The sequence below is a fragment of the Ruditapes philippinarum genome, unplaced genomic scaffold (genome assembly GCF_026571515.1).
Source record: "Ruditapes philippinarum isolate M1 unplaced genomic scaffold, ASM2657151v2 ctg5585_1_1_1_1, whole genome shotgun sequence".
Taxonomy (NCBI): domain Eukaryota; kingdom Metazoa; phylum Mollusca; class Bivalvia; order Venerida; family Veneridae; genus Ruditapes; species Ruditapes philippinarum.
Window position 1 is genome coordinate 147,260 of NW_026859320.1, and position 25,531 is coordinate 172,790.

Consider the following 25,531-nt stretch of genomic DNA (forward strand, 5'->3'; position numbering starts at 1 on the left):
ATGTTCATATGATTACAATATTCTTAAACTATAGACCTGGTCCGATGCAGATGTCTTTGTAGTCAAACTTTTCGGTAATTTGCTTGAAATTTACTTTGTCTTAAGGATATGACAAATATTTTACCTCTTCGTATTTCCTTGTCTTTGCACGAGCCATATCCAACTCTTTCTTTACTGTGGCTCGGATTTTCTCAGTTCTGCGTTTCTCGTCATGTAAAACTTTCAGTTCTTCTTTTGCTTGCCTGACGTCTTCAGCACCCTCGATCTCATCAGTCCCCGTCCCTGCCATTTCTATTGCTTTCTTGTTTGCTGCAAAATAAAGGCAATAACTTCCTATTGCACAATCATTTAAAAATAAATACTGTATGTTGCCGCACACATGGTAACATTTAAAAGAAGCAATTAGAAAAAAATCGCGTGTGTTCACTTAAATGGTGTTATACCGACATTTGATGTATAAAAAAATGCAAAAGTATCATTCATATTGTATCATAAAGTGGGCGATATTTTAAGCATTTCATAAAGGACAGACAAATTATTTCTTATGAACATTTTCATACATACCTTCTAGTAATTTCTCTAATGGTTTATCTGGGTGTTTGGCTTTGCTGGCCCTTGCCATATCAAGTTCCCACCTGATGAAGATAATAGATAAATATTTTAGAAAAGTTTTTTTTAAAACACATTATTTAAATTAATCATTTTTAGTAATAAGAAATTGATGGCAACAATATTTTAGGAATCATAAAAATGGAAAAAAATGGTTGATTTACCCTTTCTCTGCCGATAAGACGGGTCAGTAACACAGTGCTACCTTTTGCCTACAAGACGGATATCTGATGATTCAATAAATTCGTAATAAAAATTACATATATAGAGAGGATATTCAAGTTTTTTCTATAAATACATGATTTATTTTCATCGAGTGGTATGAAAATAAATATTTCATGAGTGGCGATAGCCACGAGTGAAATATGGTAATTTTCATGCCACAAGATGAAAATAAATCATGTATTTATAGAAAAAACTTGAATTTTCTGTTTATTATATACATTTTTCTCTTTCTGGACATTAAAATTTGCAAAACTTTCTCTTAAATTTTGAGTACTGGCAGAATTTAAAAGAAAGTAGTCCGACAAGACACCAGTGAAAATACAGAAAATATGTTTCACTGTAGTGAAAAATAAATTTTTACAGTGAAAATACGGAAAATGAAAATACGCATTTTATTTCATCAATATTTCTCAATATTTCATTTCAAAGTATATAATAAATGGTAATATTTGTCTGTTTTGGGCAAACAAAATCATTTTATCTTAACTTTCTAAACATTTTCTTCCATAATAGTGTTAGTTGATTATTTCAAGTACATAAAGATAAAAGAATAAACACCAATCTTCAAAAGGACATTCCTGCAATTCTTAAAAACATTCCAGGCAAATTCCATGTAATCATATATTTAAACCTCTTTTATTCTTGTACTTACTCCGAAATTATGTTCTGATTGCGATTTGTTTCTAGGGAGATTTCCATGGTGGCATTATTCAGTTCCATTAAACTTTTCCTGAGCTCCATTTGATCCTTGAAGGATATTAGTAATTGTTCTTTCAATTTGTTCATCACTTCTCTGTCAGCGTTACGTTTAGCCTCCATCACTTCAGCTGAAAATAATTATACGTGTAAAGTATCTCTTTTACACCAGATTAAATGACATAGATAAAAATACCATAATATAGTGAAAACAAGAATCCCTACAGAAAGTCCAAAACGATAAAATTGAAAATGTTGCAGGCTCGGTTTGATTGAGCCTGTTCAAGGACGATACTGTGAAGTGCAAACTATATCGTCCACGACCCCTAGCACCGGCTTAAGCAGAATTCAACATTTAAATATGAAATGGTAAAATTTTGAATTTAGAAACATCCGCAGATGTATTCATATGGCGGTTATCATGGTCCCCTCAATGTGACACGTTAGTGCCATACCATGGAAAGCGACGTATGTTCCCCAAGTAATAGAAAGCGTTAATCAACCCGACCAGTGCAAGTCCTTAACTGTTATAAGATATTGAATACTAAAAAATCAAATTCCATATACGACATGATAACCTCGTATAAACACATCTGCGGATGTTTCAAAATTTCACCATTTTCCAGTGTTGAATTCTGCTAAAGCCGATGTTTGAGTGAATGGACGGTAACACCGGATATGAAGAGGCTTCATTACACCAACACTGCAACATTTTCAATCTTGCCGATATGAAGTTCTTTTTGTGATTCTGTTTCTCTCTATTTTTATGTAATAATATGATGCTATTGTAATATTTTTTGAGAAAAGGTTACCCAGTAACACATTCATTACAGTAGGATAGCCAGTTGGGTATGAATTGATCAGAGATATATATTTAAATAAAAAGTAAATTTTCAACTATAAATACACTTTATACAGAGTTATACACTTGTTATTAAAAGATGAACGCTTTATTTATAAAACAGAATGAGGAACATTACAATGATACAAAATTGAAAACATACATTGTACAGACTGAATGTCTGCTATATTTGACTTTCGCCTGGCACTTTCAGGGTTATTTAGTTTATGTCTAAGCCGGTTGATCTCATCTCGAAGTTCTTGTATGATGTTTGTGTACTGGGCAATATGGTACGCCACATCTGTCACATTTCGTCGGACCTGAATTGATGATTAGTAAATTCAACAATTTATAATACATGTATAGTTATATCACCCGCTTCGTTATATTAATGAATATGTAAGATATGTAAGGCCTTATTATCGGTATAAGAAATGTATCTTACTTTAAAAGATTTGAATTAAAAAGAGATCATTTCACTCCTGCCAAAACATACTATAATTTGATAGTCATCTCTAAATAGGTATTTCAGACATGTGGCATAAGTAAGATAGTGTCGGCTCAATCGACACAAGTACTTTATATATAAGTTAAAATCAATACATTAAAATGGTATGTAATTAAAATACCATAAAAATCGCATTCATAATTGTAAAAAATCAAACAGATAACCAACTCTCTTTAACTTAGTTTTTCTGTAATTAAAACTATCATTAGGAAATACCCAAGGGTCATAATGCCGACATTGCATAAAATTTTCAGTGTTTTTGTAATGAGGAATTTTTTGTTTCATTAATATAAATGAAAAGAAATAATCAGGACACCACGCGACTTCAAAGGCAAACAACAATTGGTCAAATAACAGATGAGTTATTCATGTATTACATTAGGTATTATTATTAGATTTTTACCAGAGATAGCATTATAGTCGAGTAATTTGGACTACAGTTCGTGAAGTAATTACCTTAGTTTTGATATGTTTCGCTCTGTCGGCGTAAACAAGCGTATTTCTAGACTCCTCAAAATGTATGCTTGCTGGTGATATATGGGCAATCATAACGGTCTTACAGTTGCCGCCCAGTGCGTCCTTCAGTAGACGAGTTAGCTTGCTGTCCCGGTAATTCACGTAGCCTCTGCCATTCTTATCCGCTGAGAAAAAATCATACATCATTATTAAAATATAAGGTAACGAGGAAATTGTTTCCTTTATTATAAAATCGTTCACTTTTTTTTATTCCCCGACAAAATGTAAAGTGGCAGCAACCAAAATCTTCTATTGCATGCTTAACATTCAAGAAGAATTATGAGTGTTAAAAAGAAAAAGTCGACATAACATCTACATACATTTGTCCTAAAAGCATAAAAAATCATTCATGTTGATTTTATATAAAAAAGACTGACCCCTTACCCATTCTTGAGTGTTTTGAAACAATATCTCCATATATCGATGGTCAAAGAAATAGTTAATTTTTATAATTAATTTAGTACATGTATTGGATTTAAGTGCAATTCTACCTTTTTACTTTATTCAAATAGTAACTGTGATATCATAGGAAAATATATACATTTTGTAATAATATTGTTTTACAATTAAAATTTGTAAACCTGTTAAATATGTCTAATCATTAGGTGTTCCTTGTGAATGTATTGGTCTTTTTGAAAAAAAAGAAGATAATTTTATTAGTAATTTGACAAAATGACCTGCTAATGTCAACGATAATAGAGTCGTTGATAACGACCGCATCGTACTTTTCATAGAAATTTATACAGTTCCTGTCATGTCAGAGTTAACAATGAAAGTATTACTAAGCAAAACTTTGTTCTGAATGCATTAACGTGTTGCTTTAATATTTGATGACATGTAAATTTGAAACAACAACCGGGGATAATAACAATGATTGATTTTTAAAGTGATCACTTGAACAAACTGTCAGTAACATTGTTTATGTGGGAATTCAGCGGCAACGAACACTAAATAAAAGAATTCCCTAGTCATGCTATACAATTTAAAATGTTTAAAATGTTCTAACAATATCATAAAATTTGAATTGTAAATATCACCTCATCAATACCGTAACATTTGATGTGATGTAAAATAATTAAGTTTGTGTTAATATATAAAATAAGTTAATTTAAAATATCAAATATAAAAAGCCGTTTTTGAGTAATGATAATTGAAAAAAAACCCCATCTTTTCAGAAGTGACTCAGCATTTCTACTCTAAAAAATTCAGACATCAATCTTAGAGTCAAGAATTCTGGGCAACAAGACAAGGTCAAGTTTGAACAGCGATTATTTGTTCATCTATTTTGTTTGTTGAAAGTGAATAACTGAAACTAAAAATACCTTATTTGCAATAAACTCAATGGACTGTTTGATCTGTAAAATATATTGCTGGATATTTTTATTTCTTAGATATCATGTCTACGTTTAATGCCAAGATGTGTCCATTGAAGTGTGGATAAATTGGTCATATTAGAGCTTTTTTATGTTTTTTATATTGCCTTCAACTTCAACAAACTATTAGTGGGATACATTTGATCTCCTTTATAAAGTTCCATTTATGTTTAACATTCTTTTATGTGATTGCTTCGATCAACATTTCATTCAGGGACGGAATTGTCATCCCAGTTTTCTTATTGGAGGAACAGAACACCCACTTTGTATGTTATTTACTAATTTGTTTGAATGTTTAAGTAAAATGACATTTATATATTGATCGTGAGATATAAATTCTTAGGGCGGTTTTAGTTCTTTAAACCTTTGCTTGCTTACTAATTATACTAATGGTAGGCTACTGGAGGCGTCAGTGTTATCTATATGACACGCCATGTTCATCCGTTACTAATTCAATTTTCATAGAAAATTATTGATTTTTTCTTTGGTGTTAGCTTTATATTAGCAATTCTGAAGGCGGACCTTTTAATAATACAATGGAAATGTTTATTCAAGTCTTTTTCAGAACTCCACAAGATTACAAATAAAAAAACACAATTTGACAACATAAAATTGTCAGTTATTTTCTACAAAACTCTAGATATCGGATCCAAGAAACAAATCTTACAGAAAGATATACGTGCATGGGAAACTGTCGCATCACTTGTCTGGCATTTGAAAAGCTTGGCAAGATTACGGTACGAATCGCAAAACATAAGACCAGAAAGAGTAAACGAACTGAAAGATATTTTGGTTGCAAAATTCAAAATTGAAAAAGAAGCAAGTCTAGATATTTACACTATGAAACAGTCACCTGGTGAGACTTTGAACCAGTTTTTAAATAGGCTTGAACAAGCCACATACATCAACAACATTCCTGAAAATGTACAAGTGCAAATCGCACTTAAATGTATGGAAGGGTTGGTTGGCCAGGCAATGGGGGCGCACGCTCAAAAACATTACAAAAAGTTCGAAATTTACAATTGGGTCAATCAGACGTTGACCAAGGTTTCTCATGATAAAACATATACATCTACTCGTATTCAAATAACAATTCATTTTTAGAATTTTATGAAGTTTTTTTTTTCTTTATTTAGAATTTAGATAAATTGAAATTCATTGAAAGCATCGGAAACAAAGCAATTAAGACGATAATTGCAAAGTATAAATACATGCATTTATAAACAGAGCTGCTAACTGCAGCGTGTGATGTTAAATGAATATCTTTGGCATCAGGACATGCATCAATTATTAGTGCCAACGTGTCGTTATCAATGTACAATTATTGTTAAATATTTATAGTATTTACTAAACAAATAATTTTATGTTGCTAAGAAGAAAAAACTAAAATATCCAATGAACATGAGCTGCTGCGAAATGATATCAAACACTGTCAATGTTGGGCTTACCGTAGAAAAAAGTCTTCGCGAATATTAATTTTGCCTTTTAATAACCCTTAACATACTGAGTGTTTTCAAAATGTAAATGTTCAGCTACTATTCTTTTAACTGTCCATTATCAAATTTGGCATACAAAGATGAGCATCTCACTAAAGTCAGTCAACAGTATACTTCACGAGTGAACATACTTGACAGGATCTATACTGGTCTCAAAGTAATTTTAGTTCGAGCAGGTGACTGGGCTAATGCTCAGTATTAACATTTTCACTACAAAACTCTGCGATATGAGGCGCAAAACTGCAGTGAAATTGTTGCTATTGTATTTGCCTTTTGTTTTTCTTTTCTTTCTTGTTTTGTTTTCCTTTCTAATATTTAATACTTTATGCAATGATTAAAAGAATTATCATTCTTTTCTAATTTACGTTTGTAAAATAAACACAACACAAGTGTGTTAAAAGCAAATGGACAAAACAACACATACAAAGTTATTGTGAATGTTTCAACAATTGTAAAGAATTACTTTTCTAAATTACTCCGAAAGTCTTATACTTTAACGCATAATTCTCTACCTTCTTGTTTTAATCTTCATATTGCCAACAATAATATGACATGGAATATTCCATTGTGCTACTAATGATATTTCATTAAGTCATTCTATTAACATTGTAATCTGATTGATGATCTATTCAAACAATTAACAGAGAATAATGAAGTTAAAACAACAAATGTTTACGAGCCCGTTACTTTACTGGGCTTAAAAATTCTACGTATTTATGCCAAATCAAGCAATCGGTACACGGAATTTTCTATCAACTTCCTTCAATAAATCAATTAGTCTACTTCTTTGCTTGATTAACTTTGATGATCTTAATAACATACCCTATCAGTATAATATATTTTTATTACACTAAATTACCTAAATTAAATACCATAAGCTATGTTACGAGCGTATTGCACCCGGTAAGAGACAGTAAATCACTATACGAGCTAAACAACGTGACACAAATTGAACCACGTTGGTGCAATTTCAAGGCTTGTCGTAACATATTTTTTGTTAACGATAATGCAATTAAAGTCAATGGTATATTGCAGATTGTAACGAAGCATGCTAACATTAATAAATGATGCACTCGCAGATCCCACGTGATTAAGCAGACGACACATTCGTTCTGAAATTACGACCGAACCGCATGCAGAGGATTTGAAAGCAATTGAGATAATCAATAAAAATGATAAGATAGTTTCAAGCAAACCTCTAAGACGGCATAAAGAACCACAGGGGTATATTTTTATTGCAGCTAAAAATGCCTCATATCGTGAATGAAAATGAAAATAATAACTACAATAAAATCAGTTATTTTATCATGCCAACAAAATATTTTTGTAATCATATTATGAAATTATTTCCATATCATATAGCCTGTGGACTTTTTTAGTATACACAAACCACATGTCTTTCCATTTATGTATGGATTAAACTACAATGTATGTAAAACATGAACTTATAAGCTTTATCAAAAGTTTTTTGGACAATAAAAAATTAGCAGACATGTAAAAATGTACAATTCAAAATTAAGGGACACAACCGAAAGTTCTATAAAAAGGACACAGTCAAGATTGGTAAGACACAGCCGAGATTGGTCGTTTAAAAGTGCATGAAAAGTACTATTTACTTACTTAATGCATTTATACAATTTCCAAGAGCGAGCAACGACCTATTTATATGTGCACCTTCAACCATCCGTTTCCCTCTATTATGTGTATTAGCTGCCCTCTCTGATCCGGCAAGGTCTATCAAGAACAATTTTCCGGTCCGGACTTCTTGCATCGTGTTTTTCACTCTATTCTGTTGGCGTACAATAACTTGAAGCACAGCATGTGACCGAGAAGAAGTTTTGTTTGCAGCTGTAGGTTCTTGGGTACGCTGTGTGTTACCTTGTAACAGAAGTCTCATTACCTGAATATATAGAATTACTATTGTTACATACCCTAATATTTAATACAATGTATATCAATATGATAACTAGCATATAAGTACAGTGTATGTGAATGCAATCAATTTCAACATGACAATAGGACTTTCAACAATGGATATATTTCATTAACATGGTAATTAGAGAATCATTATATAAATGCATCTTCTCAACATAATAACATGAGTATCCTATAATTATGAGAATACATTTTATCAAAATGACAATAAAGGTTCTATAATATAAATGATTAATCACAGTATTGTACAAGAGAGTATCTCATGTATCAACATGAAAATATAATGTATATCAACTGAGGCCAATATGTCCCTGACCTACCTAATTCTAATTGATACAAACAGAATTTCACCACAACATATTTATGAACAAAAGAGCACAGGTTAAATGTATTGTTATTCAAATAAAGGATCAGAGTAGGGATCTATCAAATACCTGAATTATTAACCTAACCACGATAATAAAAGTCCCCTAAACTACAAACATTAAATTAAGTCTTTACTGGTCATTGCATATATCAACTTAGATCTTTGATTCGCAATTGCTCTATTAACAGGAAATGCCCTTTAGGCATCGTTGCCATTGAATACTGCTACCAATTATGAAATTAGGACATATAGCAATTGTATTCAATTATCATGCTGGTAAATGCTTCACAATTTCTACAGGAAAGTCACCGCTTGATTGTACATCTTATTAGGTCAACTTGGTCTACATTTGTAAACAGATAAACTAATTTAAAGAAAAAAATGGTTAGTTTATACACGTCTATTTCAGCTTAACAGTGACGGAAACTTAGAGCTTTTTTCTATCAGTACCGGTGTCAAATAAAGAAAGGTGGTAGTGGCCCAGGGTAGCTCGACGTCGACACATTTCTTCTTCGCCTTATTATATTATTATTTGACTTTAACATGAGATAACAGCGGTCTTGAACGTACCGATTCTAAAATGACCATCAAATGTAATTAGCAAGATGGACAATGTGTTTAAGGTCGATAGTTCACGGTAAATGTATTTCGGGTTTTATTATGCTGTCATTGTTTACATCAAAAGAAACATCTGTATTTGATCGATACATGGACTATTAAAGATGTCCTTGTGAACTTCTGACTTGAGAATAAGTGTTTCATTTGAAATACATTTATTTCATTAGAATTGCTTAACAAAAAAGAAAGAAAAAACATGGAAAAGAATTGCAAGAGACCAAATGAATAATTCATAGTGCCATAAAAGCACTTTACAGTATAAACTAAACACAGAATAACACTGTATTAGACCAGCCTTTCGTTGTTATGATAATATTCACATGTACTGCATCAGAGCTCATGTGGCAGATAGTGATAAATTGAAATTAATAAATAATGTTATACCGTAATGACACATGTCATATCGTCATAACTATTCATATATGTAGGCAGCAAAGTTATGTTTAAGTGTTCGAAGGGAGAAATAATCAATTTTCAAATAAATATGATCTAATTACCAGTAAATAATTTAAATGTTGAAATTATTTTATCACGATTCAGGTTTAATTAGCTACAACCATTTCATATATACAAGTCTCCCATTTTATAATGTTTCCATTTAAACAAGTTTGCTTTTCATCTATATAATACGACTCTGCAACATTATTATTACAGAAGGTTTATTCCAATATTTGTCATCACTGCGTGTTGATATCATGTTTTAATTTATTTTCATAGCAGGAGGCGTAAAAAAAGAACATTTGCATGCAAATTTGTGACGTAAATATCAATATCTTGGATAACAAGAGATAAAAGATATTAATATCACAAGCAGTTTAGTAACAGAGTTTTAACTCCAAGTTGCATTAATTTGTAACACAGTGACACATTAGAATAACTGCCTAAACGAATACAATGAAACAACATGTCTATAAATTAAAAAATAAATACTGTAAAAAATACTGTATAAACGTTAAGACAAGAAAATCTACAATACATATGTAAAATTGAAGAATTATCCGGGAAAGTGAAAATGTTGGTATATTCCCCACGTTTTTATCATAATAGAAACAAAGCAAATCTCTAAATTGTAAAATAAGTTTGGAAAGGTTACACACCTCATCGGTTGATCTTGCTTTGACCTCAGTGAGACCAGCAACCTGTATACCACCCTTGGAATCTTCTCGGAGATCTAATATACCCGAACTTGGGTTCAGAAGGTCCCTGATCATTTCGTTGTATATCTGTTGTAAATATGAAGGCATACTTAATAGACATACTCGCCCATTGTTTTAATAGCAACAAACAATACATTATTTGATTCATACTCATATTGTTAATTTATTAGTATTTCTTTTCCGTTGTTTTGTATGTATACAATTTGTTCGGCACGTACGTCAATGAAAATATGATGAAAATAATGAAAACTAATTTAAACATAGGAATACAACTAAGCTGAATTGATGTGTGAAATGTATATAGTTCTATTTCTGTCAGTCACAAAATAAGAAAAAATGTAAATGACACTAGGGTCGTGTTGGCGTTATGTGACTTCTCACCTCAAGGTATGACATTGTTACTTTGTATTTCATGTCTTCCCGAGTTTTATCCATGGAAATAAAGAGGTCATTAAGTGTACGAGCCATTATGCCAGGGTCATCATCTGTGCCCAACATAGTATATGTCTTTCCAGCACCTGTCATAAAATAACACGTTTGATTTCAACGTAAATAAACTTAATGAAAGTCATTGAGGATATGTCTTACATGCAATATATAAATAAACCAAGTCATATTCAATATATTGTACTGTACATGAGGTGCAGGAGATATACTATGTGACATAATTTAACTGGTTTTCCTATTTTTCTTTGTCGAACTTTTATAAAGTTTCTCTGAAGAGTTCTTATAGTTTCTTTTATTTTTTATTCAAATAAAAATTATATTGAAGATTAATACTAGGAAGAGTTGGAGTAGCTGACAGTCTATGTTGGCTGTTGTTGTATATTTTATAAGATTAATAGATACTTTATGTCTTAGAATAAATAGTATGTGTTTGATGACGAATGATGAGTTAAGATGTTTTATTTTTATTTAAGTCGTTAAGATGTTTTATTTATATCCAGGTCATTTTCATATTAAAGCTTAAAGATTACTTTATATACCATATTTTCTATACATTTCCATTCCATCTATATATAGATTTAATGCTCTCAAGACTACTCGTACAACTTGTACTAAAAATTGTACAAAAAACCAGTCTTAAAGTAGAATAAATAAATCCCTGGACTTATTACAATATCATCAATAAAGGGGGATTTGTACTATAGTTACCGTGCTGGAATACTGACCACTTGTTGTCTTTCTTGACTGTTATACAAGAAAGCATAATAAAATCTCCAGTAACGTACAAACAAGTCCTTGATTGTAAGTACGAAGTTACAGCTTTGAGATAAAACAGAAAACAGGAAATGTTTGTATTGTAAAAGTACTTAATTCTATGAAGGCTTGGTATACAAAGACGATACATCCTATTCCCAAACATTGTTCAAACACTATTTCAAAGGTTTCAATTATAGTAGTCTATCTATTTAATGTATTTTTCACAGTAGAATATTTATGTCAATAAGTCCCCGAAATATCTACCTTAATACCGCTATAGAAAAGCAAAGGTGATTCATATATCTACGCATTTAAAGTCAAGTTAAATGTACAATAGGAGAAAAGGGGTTTTAGATAAGGTTTTCTTAACAACAATTGTTCTAGAGTCAACAAATCATTCGGAATGTAAATATCGCCGTTTAAATACACATATAACGTATTGGTTTATAAAACAAACAAACATGTTTGCGTTACAAAGTGGTTAAAAGAAGAATTTCAAGTTTTATACCTATACAAAATACAATTTGAAGTTTTAAACGTTCTAGAGTATGTTTATACAAGCAGTTTAATAGAATTTATAATAATAAATGTGTTGATTAAATGACATGCAATTTAAAATTCATGACAGTAATTTAAAATAGATGTTTAGATGAAATGGAATGTAATTTATAACACTTCAGAAGAACAGTAATTACTGTCTGAAGGGTTTCAAAAGGCGTTTTGATTGTACTTTATGATATCTCAATATCTTTAATTGAAGCAATCAAAACTATGCCTGATATTTGAAGTTGCAAGAAAATAGCAAATGGATCTAGATAAATGTAAAACAAAGAAAGGAGTGCCAAGATTCTATTTAACAGAACTTTATAGTTGAGGGTTTATTGATATACTAGTAGTAACTATTCTGTCCAAAATCATTTATGACACTTTGCTAAATATGAAAATGAATAGATTGATACAAAAACAGACAGTCATTTTGTAACTTTAACACATGTGAAAATGCCTTTACGCTAATTTTGTCAAATTCAAAAAACAAAGCGAAACTCGACCAGTGTGTAGACGGCAATATTATGACGTTATTATATATAAAAGTGCAGGAAAACATAATATCACTTGATTTGAACTTTTCTGTTGACAATAAGACTTTAGGGTAATGTTTCGTTGGACAAATACATATACAAGATAATCAATATTTGAAATAGAACTTAAGTAAATTGACATAATTTTATCGTCTCAAAAAACATTGATACAGTCTGTATATATTAACATGCTACAGACGACATTCAAATATAAACTGAAAATGAATGAAATGGATGTACTTGATATATTTTGATAAAAACAGGATTTTTCTTGACGTTTCTATTACTTTTGCTGAACAATTTCTCATAAACAAAAAAAACATAAAAAATCATAATATTGCACATTAGTCTCGCGAGTTATAGTACTCATTCATTGAAGGTATATTAATGACCTGTTAATATACTGTTAAAGCTGTTGCCACCAGTTATTATTTTGACTTATACGCTTTTACTCATGGATATTGTTAAATTTGCCTATATACGAATATATCTGCTAAGATATTCTTTTCAATATAAAATAGTACAAACCCTCCTGACAGATATCATATAATAATGTATACCATATATCATATCATTATATTATATCGTATATCTTGTCTTACATATCATATATCATTTTATATATCATTTATCACATACCATATATCATATGTATCATATCATAATTAAACAAATGCAACATTCTTATGATGATAAAAGTTTGAGAACAGTTTGTACTGACACGAAGGATTTTACAGGGTCGTCATTTGCTTATCATATGATAGCCAAGTCTCCAGGGGTTTGCGTTTCATTCCCTAAGGAATGTTGTAATATAAGCATTAAACTACACCCTGACTATTTAAATTTGATTGGGTAAATTCATATGTTAACCCTACTGATTGTTCAACTTTCAGTTGCAATGTTCAATTAAATTTTTTCAGGGAAGTACAATAAGTGGGCGTGTCAGCTTTTATGAGTCTCGAATACATTATTGTTCGATCAGGCGCTAAAAAGAAGCAGACAGTTACAGTATGTATCAAACATAATAATATGCTTTTATCTCTAAATATAGGTAATAAACAGCTTGATTTTTATGCTGAATGGAAATTTAATTCAAGTACTTTATAACATGGGAGTTTTATACGCCTCTGTAATTTGCAAACTATTGTTAAAACATATTTTAGACATACATCAGAAGATCATCTGCTTAAATGGTACAATAGCAAATAAAGGCTGCGTATTGGTATACTTGTAATATTTTAATTTCCTACCTGTAGCACCATATGCGAAGACAGTGGCATTGTACCCTGTAATCACGTTTTCTATAAGGAATTTTGTTGACGACTCATAAACATCCTCCTGAAAATACATAAGGATGAAGTTTATTGCTGCCATTAATACTTGCTATATTATTTACTTTAGAACTCATCAAAATTCATCATGAAAATGTCATGGATTCTACCTTATGAGCCACCGGTGCGGCGTGACATGTAGTCTTTCTCCGAAAGGAACATTTGAACCTAAAGAGGCCTTAATGGTACGAAACTAAATGCAAAAGAAATTAAACTCAATTAAGTACAGCTTACACGGCATTTTACCTTTATACCAGCATAGAAACGTAAAATGTCGAACTAAATCAGCATAGAAACGATAAATGTCGGCTTAAATTGGTCTAATTTTGAAAATACTATATCAGGTAACCTACAGTCAAAGTGAAACTGTTTGTTTAACATAAACCACACATATACAATTGTATTTCTTCCAATACGATCTGTCATACCATGTTTTAATTAAATTAACATATAGTTATATCAAAATAAAAAAAGATTTAGTAGTTGCAGTAATAATTCGATAAATTTCTTAATCATTTTGGAAACATTGATCAATCAATATGTCGCTGTAAGAAATCAAAAGTCGGTAACTATAGAGGTAACCTACAAGACAAATTGTAATGTCAGTCAATAAATGTAACATAGACCTGACCTGCTGACATTAAAACAATGCTATGTATTCCAACAGGGTAATTACCCCCTCAAAACTATCTCATTCAATAGATTGATTTCAACGCAAGTGTTAATTTCAAAGGAAATATATCTTCAACTGGATCAGTGGTTTGAAGACGAGCCAAATAATTAACTAATAAGAAAATCATGATTATTTTATATAGGCAGTATTGCCTGACAATGTCTTATAACGCCCATTATTTTATAGGGCTTTTATTGCAAGAATTGATCATATAAAAAAACCTTTGCAAATTTGATTATTTGAAAGTTGATTATCTAACGAAATACACTTTCAATGTTTCATTGAAGAAATTACTCGTATCAAAATAACTTTACGAATTTCCTTTTCTTTAATTGTGATTCAATTAGATAGCTGTTTGAAAGCTCGTAAAGCGGAACAGACATGTGATGATAGATTAGAATTTAAGTAGTTATTTTGACTGACGCGAAAAGCTAGATGAGACATATGATACATGCCTGTTGAGTAACAATCATAAGCTACAGACATTTATAACATCGGTTCTTCAGTAAATGTGATTGTATACTTATGCTCATATTTCTTTGTTTGCCATATTGGTACTGTGGTAAAATATTTTGTTATCAATGACAGGCTATCAAATTGTATGAGCGTTGTTTCAAAAAGAAAAAGGACCAAGACTCTTGCGTTTTTATATTTGATTAAATTTAAGATGTTTCCTTATATGTATGATGATAGTAAAATAAGCTGCAGTCCTATTTTTCTTTGAACAACCCTTGTATCGTGTTACTTATTAAGAATCGCATGCTATGCTTCTTGGAGATCAGATTGTACCTTAATTTCACTTTAAAAATTCACGCCATTATGCATTTGTCCACTCATTTTACCCAAAATATAAGAGTACAAGATAATATATTTGAGCAAAAGGATTCTGCTATTTTGATATCAAAAATGACATTGATATAATTTTATGAACGGAGTATATTTACGTTACATATTTTTGGCAATTGAATGATACTAATCTGGAACATGCGATTTTAAATCTGCCTTGTCAACACTTACGGTAGTAAGAGCAAATATAAAAATGTGACTCCAGTGCAATTAGATCTGATGATACCTTATTTTAATGTTCATCATTAGTAACAGATTCATAGCGATTTGCTGAAATGCGAAAAATAAACCATATATTTTAACCTCGGCATAGTTGCTGGAAGAAAGGCTAAAATCTAGCGCTTCGTTATAATAATGATATACTAATATGAGAAGTTTGCATTACGACAAATCTGGCTTGTTAACTGTCAGTGTAATCATATTTCTATAGGTTGTCATTGACACATTGTATTCATTATCTGATTACGATAGAAATAATTATGTTCACTTTGATATAATCATATTGACAAAACAAACACAAAGTAGCTTTAGCTAGATTCCATCTGAAGGACGATATGAGGGATTTTTAACAGAAGTCTGGCCACGTGGGGTAGAAGAGAAAAGTTAGATACATAAGTACACCTATGGAATAACGCTTGTAAAGGCTTTAAATCTCTATCTATCATTTGCATAATTTGCAATTTCAATAAGTTGCTAATGTGACCTATATTTTAATCAGATAAATAATCTCTTAAGAACTCGGGCACTCAGGTCAAAAATGACATATGTAATAGCAATATAAACTACGCGTTTACGCAAAACTGAATGCCCGATTTCAATGCATTACGCAAGATATCCATATTCAAACATGTCATGTGGCTTAAGAATTAATCATTATAAATAAACTTTAAATTAATCCTAGCAGTTAAGGTAATCCGTTTAAAACGCATGTATCTTTACAGTTAGATAATTTAAATCTGCGTTTCATTGTACGTACACAATTATTTATCTATTTATTTATTCAATGTAAAGCGTATACAAAATATATTGATGTGTGAAAGCTTTGCTGTAATATTAATTTCTGTGATAATGATTTCGTGTAATGGCAGAGTAAATGCTAAAACCTTTATAAATCTATCATCTCTTCCGGGATCGTCGTTTTAAAAATATAAAAATCATCAATTTATTGGCCTCGGATTTCGTATGAAGATGACATATTAGCATTTAGACAAAGGATAATGTTGAGATTTGGCAGACCTGTTCCACATAAATGCCAGGATGTCTTATACAAATGGAAAAATACTTAATCCATGCGAGTTATTGTTAAAATGAACTGAAAATTCGCAGATCTTCACGGGATACGCGTGTTATCTTACTTCCGACGGCGGTTAATGAGTGCCATTTTATAGACAATGATTTATTTTGAAATAAAAACAACATGCACGTGTGAATTTAACCAGGCACAAGAACGGCAGATAATCCATGTGTCTGTTTCTAAAATAATTAATTTGCGTATATACTTGTGTCTGCCGATGATAATATTATTATATGAAATTTTATCGATTGTAATCAAACCATTTTATTCTGCTCATATTAAAGGTATCATATAACAATCAAATGGACGCGATTAAAAGTCATACAAAACATGCTGATACGTTCATTTATATGATATACATGTATTACAAAAGGCACACGGTTCTTTTGTTTCTGCAAAGAAACGTCTTGTTGCACAAGAGTGATTCCATTAAGATCAAAGGGCAGTCCATTTTTCAGTTCAACTTTTCCAGTTTAATACTTTCAATGTAATATAAACTCCAGCTAGCACAATATAATAAAATAGTATAGATTAAAGAAACCAAAGAAAATCATTAAATCTAGAATTGAAATAGAATACAATATTTCAGACAATGAAATGTATTGATATATTTTTTAAAGTCTATTTTAAATAATTTTTAAAAGCAATGACTGTAATATATTAAGTTTAGATAAATTTTGAGTCACGTCAAGTGCGATTTATTCTTTTTGGTATAAAATCCAAGTTTTTCTTATTAAAAGAATCATTTTGTTCAAATTTAAGCTAAGAGGTCATATAATTAGTGAAGAAGCATTGCTAATTTTGCGACAAAATAACAAAAGAAGTATTAAGTTGATGGCCCAGTTATGAAGTAATTTTGCCGACATCGTCTCCCACACCAAAATTATCCAAATCGCAAGACGCGGCTCATTTGTAAAACGTGTTTTACCTGATTGCAACTTCCGTCGAAGCAGGTATCGAACACAAACTGCTTTTCTCTGGACCTGTTTGCGCGAAGAATATCTTCTGGATCCTCCATTGGGTCCATGAGAACAACCATCTGAAATAAACAAAGGTTTTTAAGTGTCAATTTGAAACAATGTAGGTAAAATAAAAAATGACACAAACACTAGAACATTATTTTTACAATTGGGTTTATATTCAGAAAAAAGTGGGTGTTCCCTGAAACTTTTATCAGACCAGATTTATTACATGTAAAGTAGATAATACAAAAAAATCAAACTTATCATTTACATTGTAGCACTTTAGGATTTGTATCATTTAATTCTGATAACAGACTCACTAAATTCGGCATGTCTTGAACTTAATATTTTTGTTATTTTTGATAGAATAAACTTATAAACGATGTGCCAGGCGGTTCTATAGAGTTGATTAAATTACTAAATAATGGGCACTTACCCTGTCCTCAACTTTATGAGCAATGCACGTGGCCCCGAGCAGAATCTCATCCTCGTTCATAGGACGTAAACGAAGACATACCTGAAAGAAATGAAACCTTTTTATATGATTTTAGCGTTAACTAACCTCACACCACATATCATGTACAAGGTACATGTACATACCATGTCAATTTTGGTTATAGATAAAATGAACTTCTATTGGCATCAGACCTCGTGTTAAACAAATTACACTCAATAAAAACTATAACGTTCAAAGTCTGGAACAAGAAAATGTATTTGTTAATTATTCTGAGAATTAAAACAACGTGTAACATTACTAAATGAAAACATCAATAAAACAATCGCCTGGTCCGCAAAACTCAAAAATATGTGTTTTCTAAAATTTGCTGAAATAGATGGTTTCATTTTCTTGCATGTATTCCTGCTTTTTGCAGTATTTTATATCTACATAATTATTGTGTGTGTTTTTCCCCACCCAAATTTCCTTTGTGTCCCGCTTCCTTTTAGAATAACGAATGATATTTTCTTTGTGTTTTTTAAATGATTTTTGGTTATGTTTTATAATTTATTGGGTTGTTGTTGACTAAATATTACACCATCAACAGGTATGGTTTGCTACCATTTTCTTTCAGCACGTCACGGAAATGATGTGTTTATTTTGTATAAAGATTAAAGAGATTGCACATATACCTTTGCACTTTGCTGAATTCACGCAGCTTCCGCAACTGACAGCAGGTATTTCAATTATGTAAGTAAGAATAAATCATTTTGCTAAAGTTACTTTTTCACATTAAAGATTGTTTATAGTCTACACCGCCCAATCAAATAAGATATTCCATCAATGAAATTACTGGAAAAGCGGGGTATTTGTATGATGAGAATGGAAGAAGCCGTGATTAATTAAACAATCTCTTTGATTCGTTTTGAGTATGTGTATCAAAGGATGTTCACATTTACCATTTGTCTGATGATGTCTTTTAATCAAGGGGAATAGAAGTAATTGTGATTTTTTACCGAATATCTTACTTTATTGATATAGCTGGAAAGCTTTTCTTTTTTTTTCCTTATAATCATGACATTCTATCCAATCACATTCGTAAGGTTCTTTTTTAATTGAATCTCTGTAATTGGCAGATTGACTTTACACTGATATGCTCTTTTTAAATACGAAAAGCCGAAAAAAAGTAGTGCGTGTCAAGTAGAAATAAAACGTAACTTGATTTGTTAAACAACAAAATTACACTTTTATCGGGCTCTGATATCTATAAAGTGTCTCTTGATTATTTTCATGCCTTTCGAATATAAACTTATGCAAAGTCTGTCTGATACAAATAACTTTCAAACGTCTTTTCCCATTTCTTACAGGGTATAATTCCTATAGTTTGATTATTTCTTGTTTTGTTTTGCTTATATTTTGTTATTTTTTCTTCTTCGTGACATTGCATTGCAAAGTTTTCATGTAATTTCTAACTGATTCATGTTTCGCGTGACTTTCGTGCATAACTAATTTCGCTTTGTCGTTTCAGTTACAGAAACAGTATTATTTGGACGTATTAATTATGCATGTATTTTGCCACTTTTGTCACGATGTAGGGTGCTTTATCATATTCTTTATAGAAACAGTTTGAATATTTTATGAATAATTTGGCCAACAAAATATTGTAGAATTAGATTTTAGAACATATGGGAATATTTTATACATTTGCTGGCATTTGTAAACATTTCTTGTAAACATTTCACATAAAAAAGGTTACAATCATTTACAAATTTAACTTAATCTATAACATGGTAATAGCATGAATTTTCACTTTTGGTGATGTTGATCGCTACTATATCTGGATGCTATACTTTTTATTTCCAAGTAGATTTGAAGGACCCTGTTTATATTCAGGTACATGTGTTTAAAATCAAACAAAACATTTTGGTTAAAAGCTGGATTTTTTTTACTTTTACTATAAAACTATAAAAGGTAATATCGTGACTTTCCAGATTGAATGGTTGAGAAATATCTCAGGGACTTCTTCGTGCATTGATCAGGCACGAACGGTCACATGAGTAGAGCCACCGACCTTCCGAACAGCTGCCTAACATGAAAACATCACTGGCGATGTTCGAACCCACATAGGCAAGTCAAAGACGAGACACCAGAAGATAACATTCAATACTTGTAATATTCATAATGAAAAAACTTACTTGAAACAAACAACCCATCACAGGAAATACTTCATTACAGAAATCATGCTTTATTTTTAGTGAAATATAAATTCATTTCGCTAGAACTTAACGCAGTAAAATTTGTATGCAATAAAAAATAAATGCCGATAAACATGACGCTATTACAAGCTTTTGTTTGCAGATTGTGTTTTCATATTGGTCATTAAATATTGTCCTAAACGTATGATATTACTTGTTTGAATAAAGAATCTATTTAAACAAATTTTATCGAGGTCATTCGCCCAACCAGGGCATCAAAATAATCCAAACAACGATTTACTCTAATCTGCATATATTCGCCCGATACTTGTATAAGTATTGTTATAATTTAAACCAATTTATTTAAAGACTATATTTCATGTTTGAAGCTATTTCAAATACTTGCAAGGTCTCCATAACAGATTATGTTTAAATTCTACCTTTAATTGTTGTGACTATATATCTGCCATTACAAAGATCTTATTCTGTTACAATTTTATGACAATGGGTCATATACTAGTAGACCATATAAAATTATACAAAATACAGCTCTACACGTAATTAAAGATTAACAATTTCATAGCTCAGTTATATCTATTATATGACGTGAAAAGCACATTTTATGATATTCTGTTCAGTAAAGAACTGAACATCTTTTTCTCTGTTTTACTGTAAATATTATACTGAAATTCTATTATTTCCAGACAATATGGCTGTAAATATGCTAATGAATAGAATGAACGTAATTGAATGTTGTATCTTCCCTTAATTTCATTATGTTATAACGATATCAAATTCCTTAGAAATCATAGTGGAAGAATAATTCCTTGAGAAAATAGTTCCGTTGCTAAAGTCACGTAACCAATGGTAAAAAACTATCAAAGGAGACGGCCTTGAATATAAGACGTTAGTTATAATTCCAAGAATCATTATGAATGTGTGGTTTAGACAAGAACTAGAATTAATGCATTCCTTTCTGATATCTTGAATCTAGCTCTTGTTTTCTGAAACTTCACGTTCAAAAAGGTGTGATGTTATTTATCAGCTCTAGTTACTATACGACAATACAGTGTCGAATTAATATATATATAGACACTTATATAGTCTAAATTGTTATTGTTTCATGCTATGATTTCGTACCACAAGCAGACGGTTATCGTTTTGTGATTGAGTTGATATTATTAAATATAAACATCCGTGGAAATTGATACTGACAATCATGGAATGATTACTGGGAAATAGACTGTGCTTCTTTGTTGTTTACGTCATATGATTGTATGAGAGGCAACCGATGTTAACCCTTCGTCTTTAGAGGACGCTAATGCTTATGTACTTATAGCTTAAATATGTGATATTCCACGTAGTATATTACGTCATTAACATGTCACATGGTATGGCACGCGACATTTATATATCTATGCTGTAAAGTTATTTCTTCATCAGATCAGAATAAAGAGCATGCTTATGATTCTTTAGTATGATGTACAAAAAACTGTCTAAACAAAGTTCACGAATTCGCACAGTTTTTCTTTTTTAGCTGATGTTAAGTTATAGTTTAGATCTGACAAGAATGGTCATAAGGACTGATAAGTAAGGAGCAGTTCTCGTATTCTATTGACATTGATGAATATTTAAAACAACGAAACTGATCATTTTCAAAATGAGACATCTTCATAGCTTGATAGTTTATCTATTTTTAGATGAAAAGGTAATTATATAAACATTCTAAAATTAAATGAATAGTGAAAGCAAATTTTTTTAACTTAAAGCGATCTTCTGTACGCAAAATATTTTTGTTCTAATAATACATAATTATCTCATTCTAAAATTGCAATTATATTATTTCTATTACTTGTTTCCTTATGTACATATGTTCATAGCATTGCCATGGTTTCACTTCACTATATTTCACTTTAATTTGCCTTTTAATGTTTTGTTATATTGTTGTTTTCTCATATGCCCAGTCGGGACTTGAAGTATCAATAAAAACTTGAAAACTTACATAACGCACTACATATTATGTTTTAGTTTTATATAAATTTGACTTGTATTGAAATGATGGACGTTTGTGTAATCTATACAGATCGTTATATCCCTACATGATCCTATCCTGACTGATTCAAAGTATCAGATTAATGGATCACAATATTTGTTAACAATAGAACACATGTTAAATATATTTGTATTCAAATAAAGGGGAAGATTTATGAATTTTCACAAATATGCAGTGAATATTTGTGAACAATTACGACGAAGAATTCATTTGCAAATTATTGTAAATTTTTTATTTGTGCGTACAGATTCAGTCCGAATTATTGAGAATTAAAAATTACTGATTGTTCCTAAAGTTATTCTGGAGACCAATTTAACAGCTATTCAAGAAATGTGTCTACGCTAATATATTGTCCTTTTTAACTTGATATTGATTAAAACTAGTTATAAGGTTATTGGAACAAGTTTATTTTTGACGCAACAAGAATAAAAATACATGTAGTGATTTTTTTTTATTAATCAAACTGGTCATTTCATTCAACAGTCAAATTAAAAGTCTGTTTACACACATATGCGCTCTATTGTCGAATAACATTATTTGTTAGAACAAATAGAAACTAATTGTACTTCGATTATTTCATATTTGAGTATTGTATTATCTTATATTTGAATACCTAAAGGTCAATATTTAAATATTTGAACTTTAATTTTAAGCCATTGATTTAAGATAAAATGCCTGGGATCAATACCAGATATTCTGAACACCAACTTTAAATGACAAAATCACGATGTCACATGACACTGCTGTCATTTATTTTGCTAGGGTTTATATTACACCGACGTTATTAATGTCATATGGCTCCTTTCCATCTGTTATTGGGTCCTATAAACTAGCATGTACATCATTAAAGGGAGGAGAGGACACCTTTTTTACATTTTTTTATATAGAATCTTTGATGTCCCTTGTGCTAGCTTTTTTCTACAGCAACTTGTACATCTTCAACACAACATTCAAATATTACAATTTAGTAAAACGTGATAATTTTTTAACACTGAAATCTTACTGAAGTATTCAAGAAATGGTGAACCCTTAAATATGTGAACTGACTTCTCATTTAAACGATTTGCACGAGCATTAATACAAAGCACGTGTTGATGTTAAATATGCATAAAAGTCTCAATGATGTCTTAAAAGGTTGTCATCTTGTATACAAAATGTATATCCCTAAAGTTGTTATGTTTTTATTTCAAATATAATGCATTTTTTTATTTCAAATATAATGCATTTTATGTACTTTTTTATAAAATGTTCTAAATAAAAATTACACTGTATAATGATTACGTCCTTACCATGTATTACTAATATGAAATTGCAATTATAATAAAAAAAACTATATGTTTAAAAAATAGATTTGTTTTGGTTGATTTTCCTTGTCTAAGATTTAGTTAAAATCTCAAAAAAATAACATTGAATAAGTGTGCATATTAAAGGCGATTTAACATGTAATGTGATTGTCTTGCATTAATCCAAATGCCTTATTGTCAATAATTATACCACAAGTTTATGTTCAAGTACTTACAAGTTATTTGAAACAATATGGCTTATTCAAATTGACTTCTTTTTAGATTACAGTTCTTTCAATCGGTCTTTTCAAGTGTTAGCGTGTCGTTTTAATGTGGATTTTTTAAACAACTCTTTTGTGTCTCTGAGATAATTTACAAAACCCTATAACATAAATACATTCAAAATAGTGTATTATTTGCAATATCTGATAGAAGTAAACCGTGTATTATATATGTTCTTTAGCTAAGGCTTTAAAGATAAGAATTGAATTGAATATAAATACCGGCCGGATTGTATTGTAACACAAAGAGTGTAATAAAGCCCATTGGAATCGTTCATTTCTAATCGCATTGTGACATTCAACACTTTCGGATTCATTTCAGTCCTAACAACAAATGTGATTTCTGATGATCCGTTCATATATTTATAATCTTTTCATAACAACTGCATGACATATCAATTTAAAGTAACCGCATTCATGCAAAGAAATTTTATAAATGTGAATTAAATGAGGTGTTTATTTCTCTTTACGCTAGAATTCTCTTCTTTTATGATGCACTGCCGTTTTATTTGAGTAGAACTATATGGATTTTAAAGCAGAAATGATAGTTCGTATACAATTTCAGTTTAATTGAAATATTATTCACATCGCTCGTCAATTCGAAAAGGTTCACGCGCATAAAAAGAGTTTTTTTTTCTTGATCTCGCTATAGGCCCAAGAAAATGGCAGTTAAATCTCGTTGAAAATATTTTAACATGATTTTGAAGAGAACTATAAGGTAAAGAGTTAAGTCACGTGTAATGTTATAAAAATGACGTGGTTTCTTAGGAGCAATATCATTTAGTAGAATAAAACATTAATACATTAATAACGTTATTTTAAAAGTGTGCTTAGTTTAAAGCCGCAGCGATTATAGGGTCAATTTGATAACCAAACTGGTCCTTAAATTTAATATCATTATAAACATGCCATAGATATGGCGATATTTTTATTCAATCAAAAGTACCCGGTCCCTTTTTAAAAAACTTGTTATGAAACACTAAAGCAAAAAAAATTTAAAAAATACGGGAAATATTTTTGATCAGTTACAATGATACATTGATATAGGCAATAAATCACTTACTTAGATAAACAACTCTTAAAACTATAAATGTCTAAATTTGATAATTTAAAATGCTCTTTTCGTGTTTATAGTTAAACAGTTAAAATATAAAAATGACAGAGAATAATTCTGTATTGTCATGCCTACCGTTAGATTCTGCTCACCACCACCTTTTGTTTTTGCATCAGCCATAATTACTCTAATTAGTCATGTGCATATCCGATCGATTACGGTGGAATTTCTTCGTAAACTAGAATAACTTCCATATCTTCTCAAATAATTCTGTATTATACACACACTTTTCCGGTTGTAATTCCTTCAAGAAAAAAATAAGGATAAAAACAGTACTTATCAGAAAACGATTTGCCACTACGTCTCAGTTTAGCTTTATCCGATCACAAAACTATACGGTATTTATGTGAATATTTTATATATCGGGAATAAATGGTATATACTCGGGCCAGGTTTAACCACGCGGCCAATACATTGTTGTGATCAATATGGTAATGTGA

General features: G+C 30.5%; 1 protein-coding gene across 1 annotated transcript in view; it reads right to left on the reverse strand.

Annotated features, from left to right (window-relative positions):
- LOC132756071 (kinesin-like protein KIF19) overlaps window positions 1-25,531 on the reverse strand; it is a 40,056-nt gene extending 14,525 nt beyond the window's left edge. The window contains exons 1-12 of the mRNA XM_060747055.1: window positions 25,167-25,531; window positions 18,166-18,246; window positions 17,696-17,806; window positions 13,874-13,961; window positions 10,723-10,859; window positions 10,282-10,407; window positions 7,885-8,164; window positions 3,336-3,520; window positions 2,535-2,691; window positions 1,487-1,661; window positions 565-635; window positions 125-309 (exon numbers count right to left, since the gene is read on the reverse strand). Coding sequence (XP_060603038.1) covers window positions 125-309; window positions 565-635; window positions 1,487-1,661; window positions 2,535-2,691; window positions 3,336-3,520; window positions 7,885-8,164; window positions 10,282-10,407; window positions 10,723-10,859; window positions 13,874-13,961; window positions 17,696-17,806; window positions 18,166-18,246; window positions 25,167-25,211 — 1,641 coding nt within the window. The 5' untranslated portion in view covers window positions 25,212-25,531. The remainder of the gene's footprint in view (window positions 1-124; window positions 310-564; window positions 636-1,486; window positions 1,662-2,534; window positions 2,692-3,335; window positions 3,521-7,884; window positions 8,165-10,281; window positions 10,408-10,722; window positions 10,860-13,873; window positions 13,962-17,695; window positions 17,807-18,165; window positions 18,247-25,166) is intronic.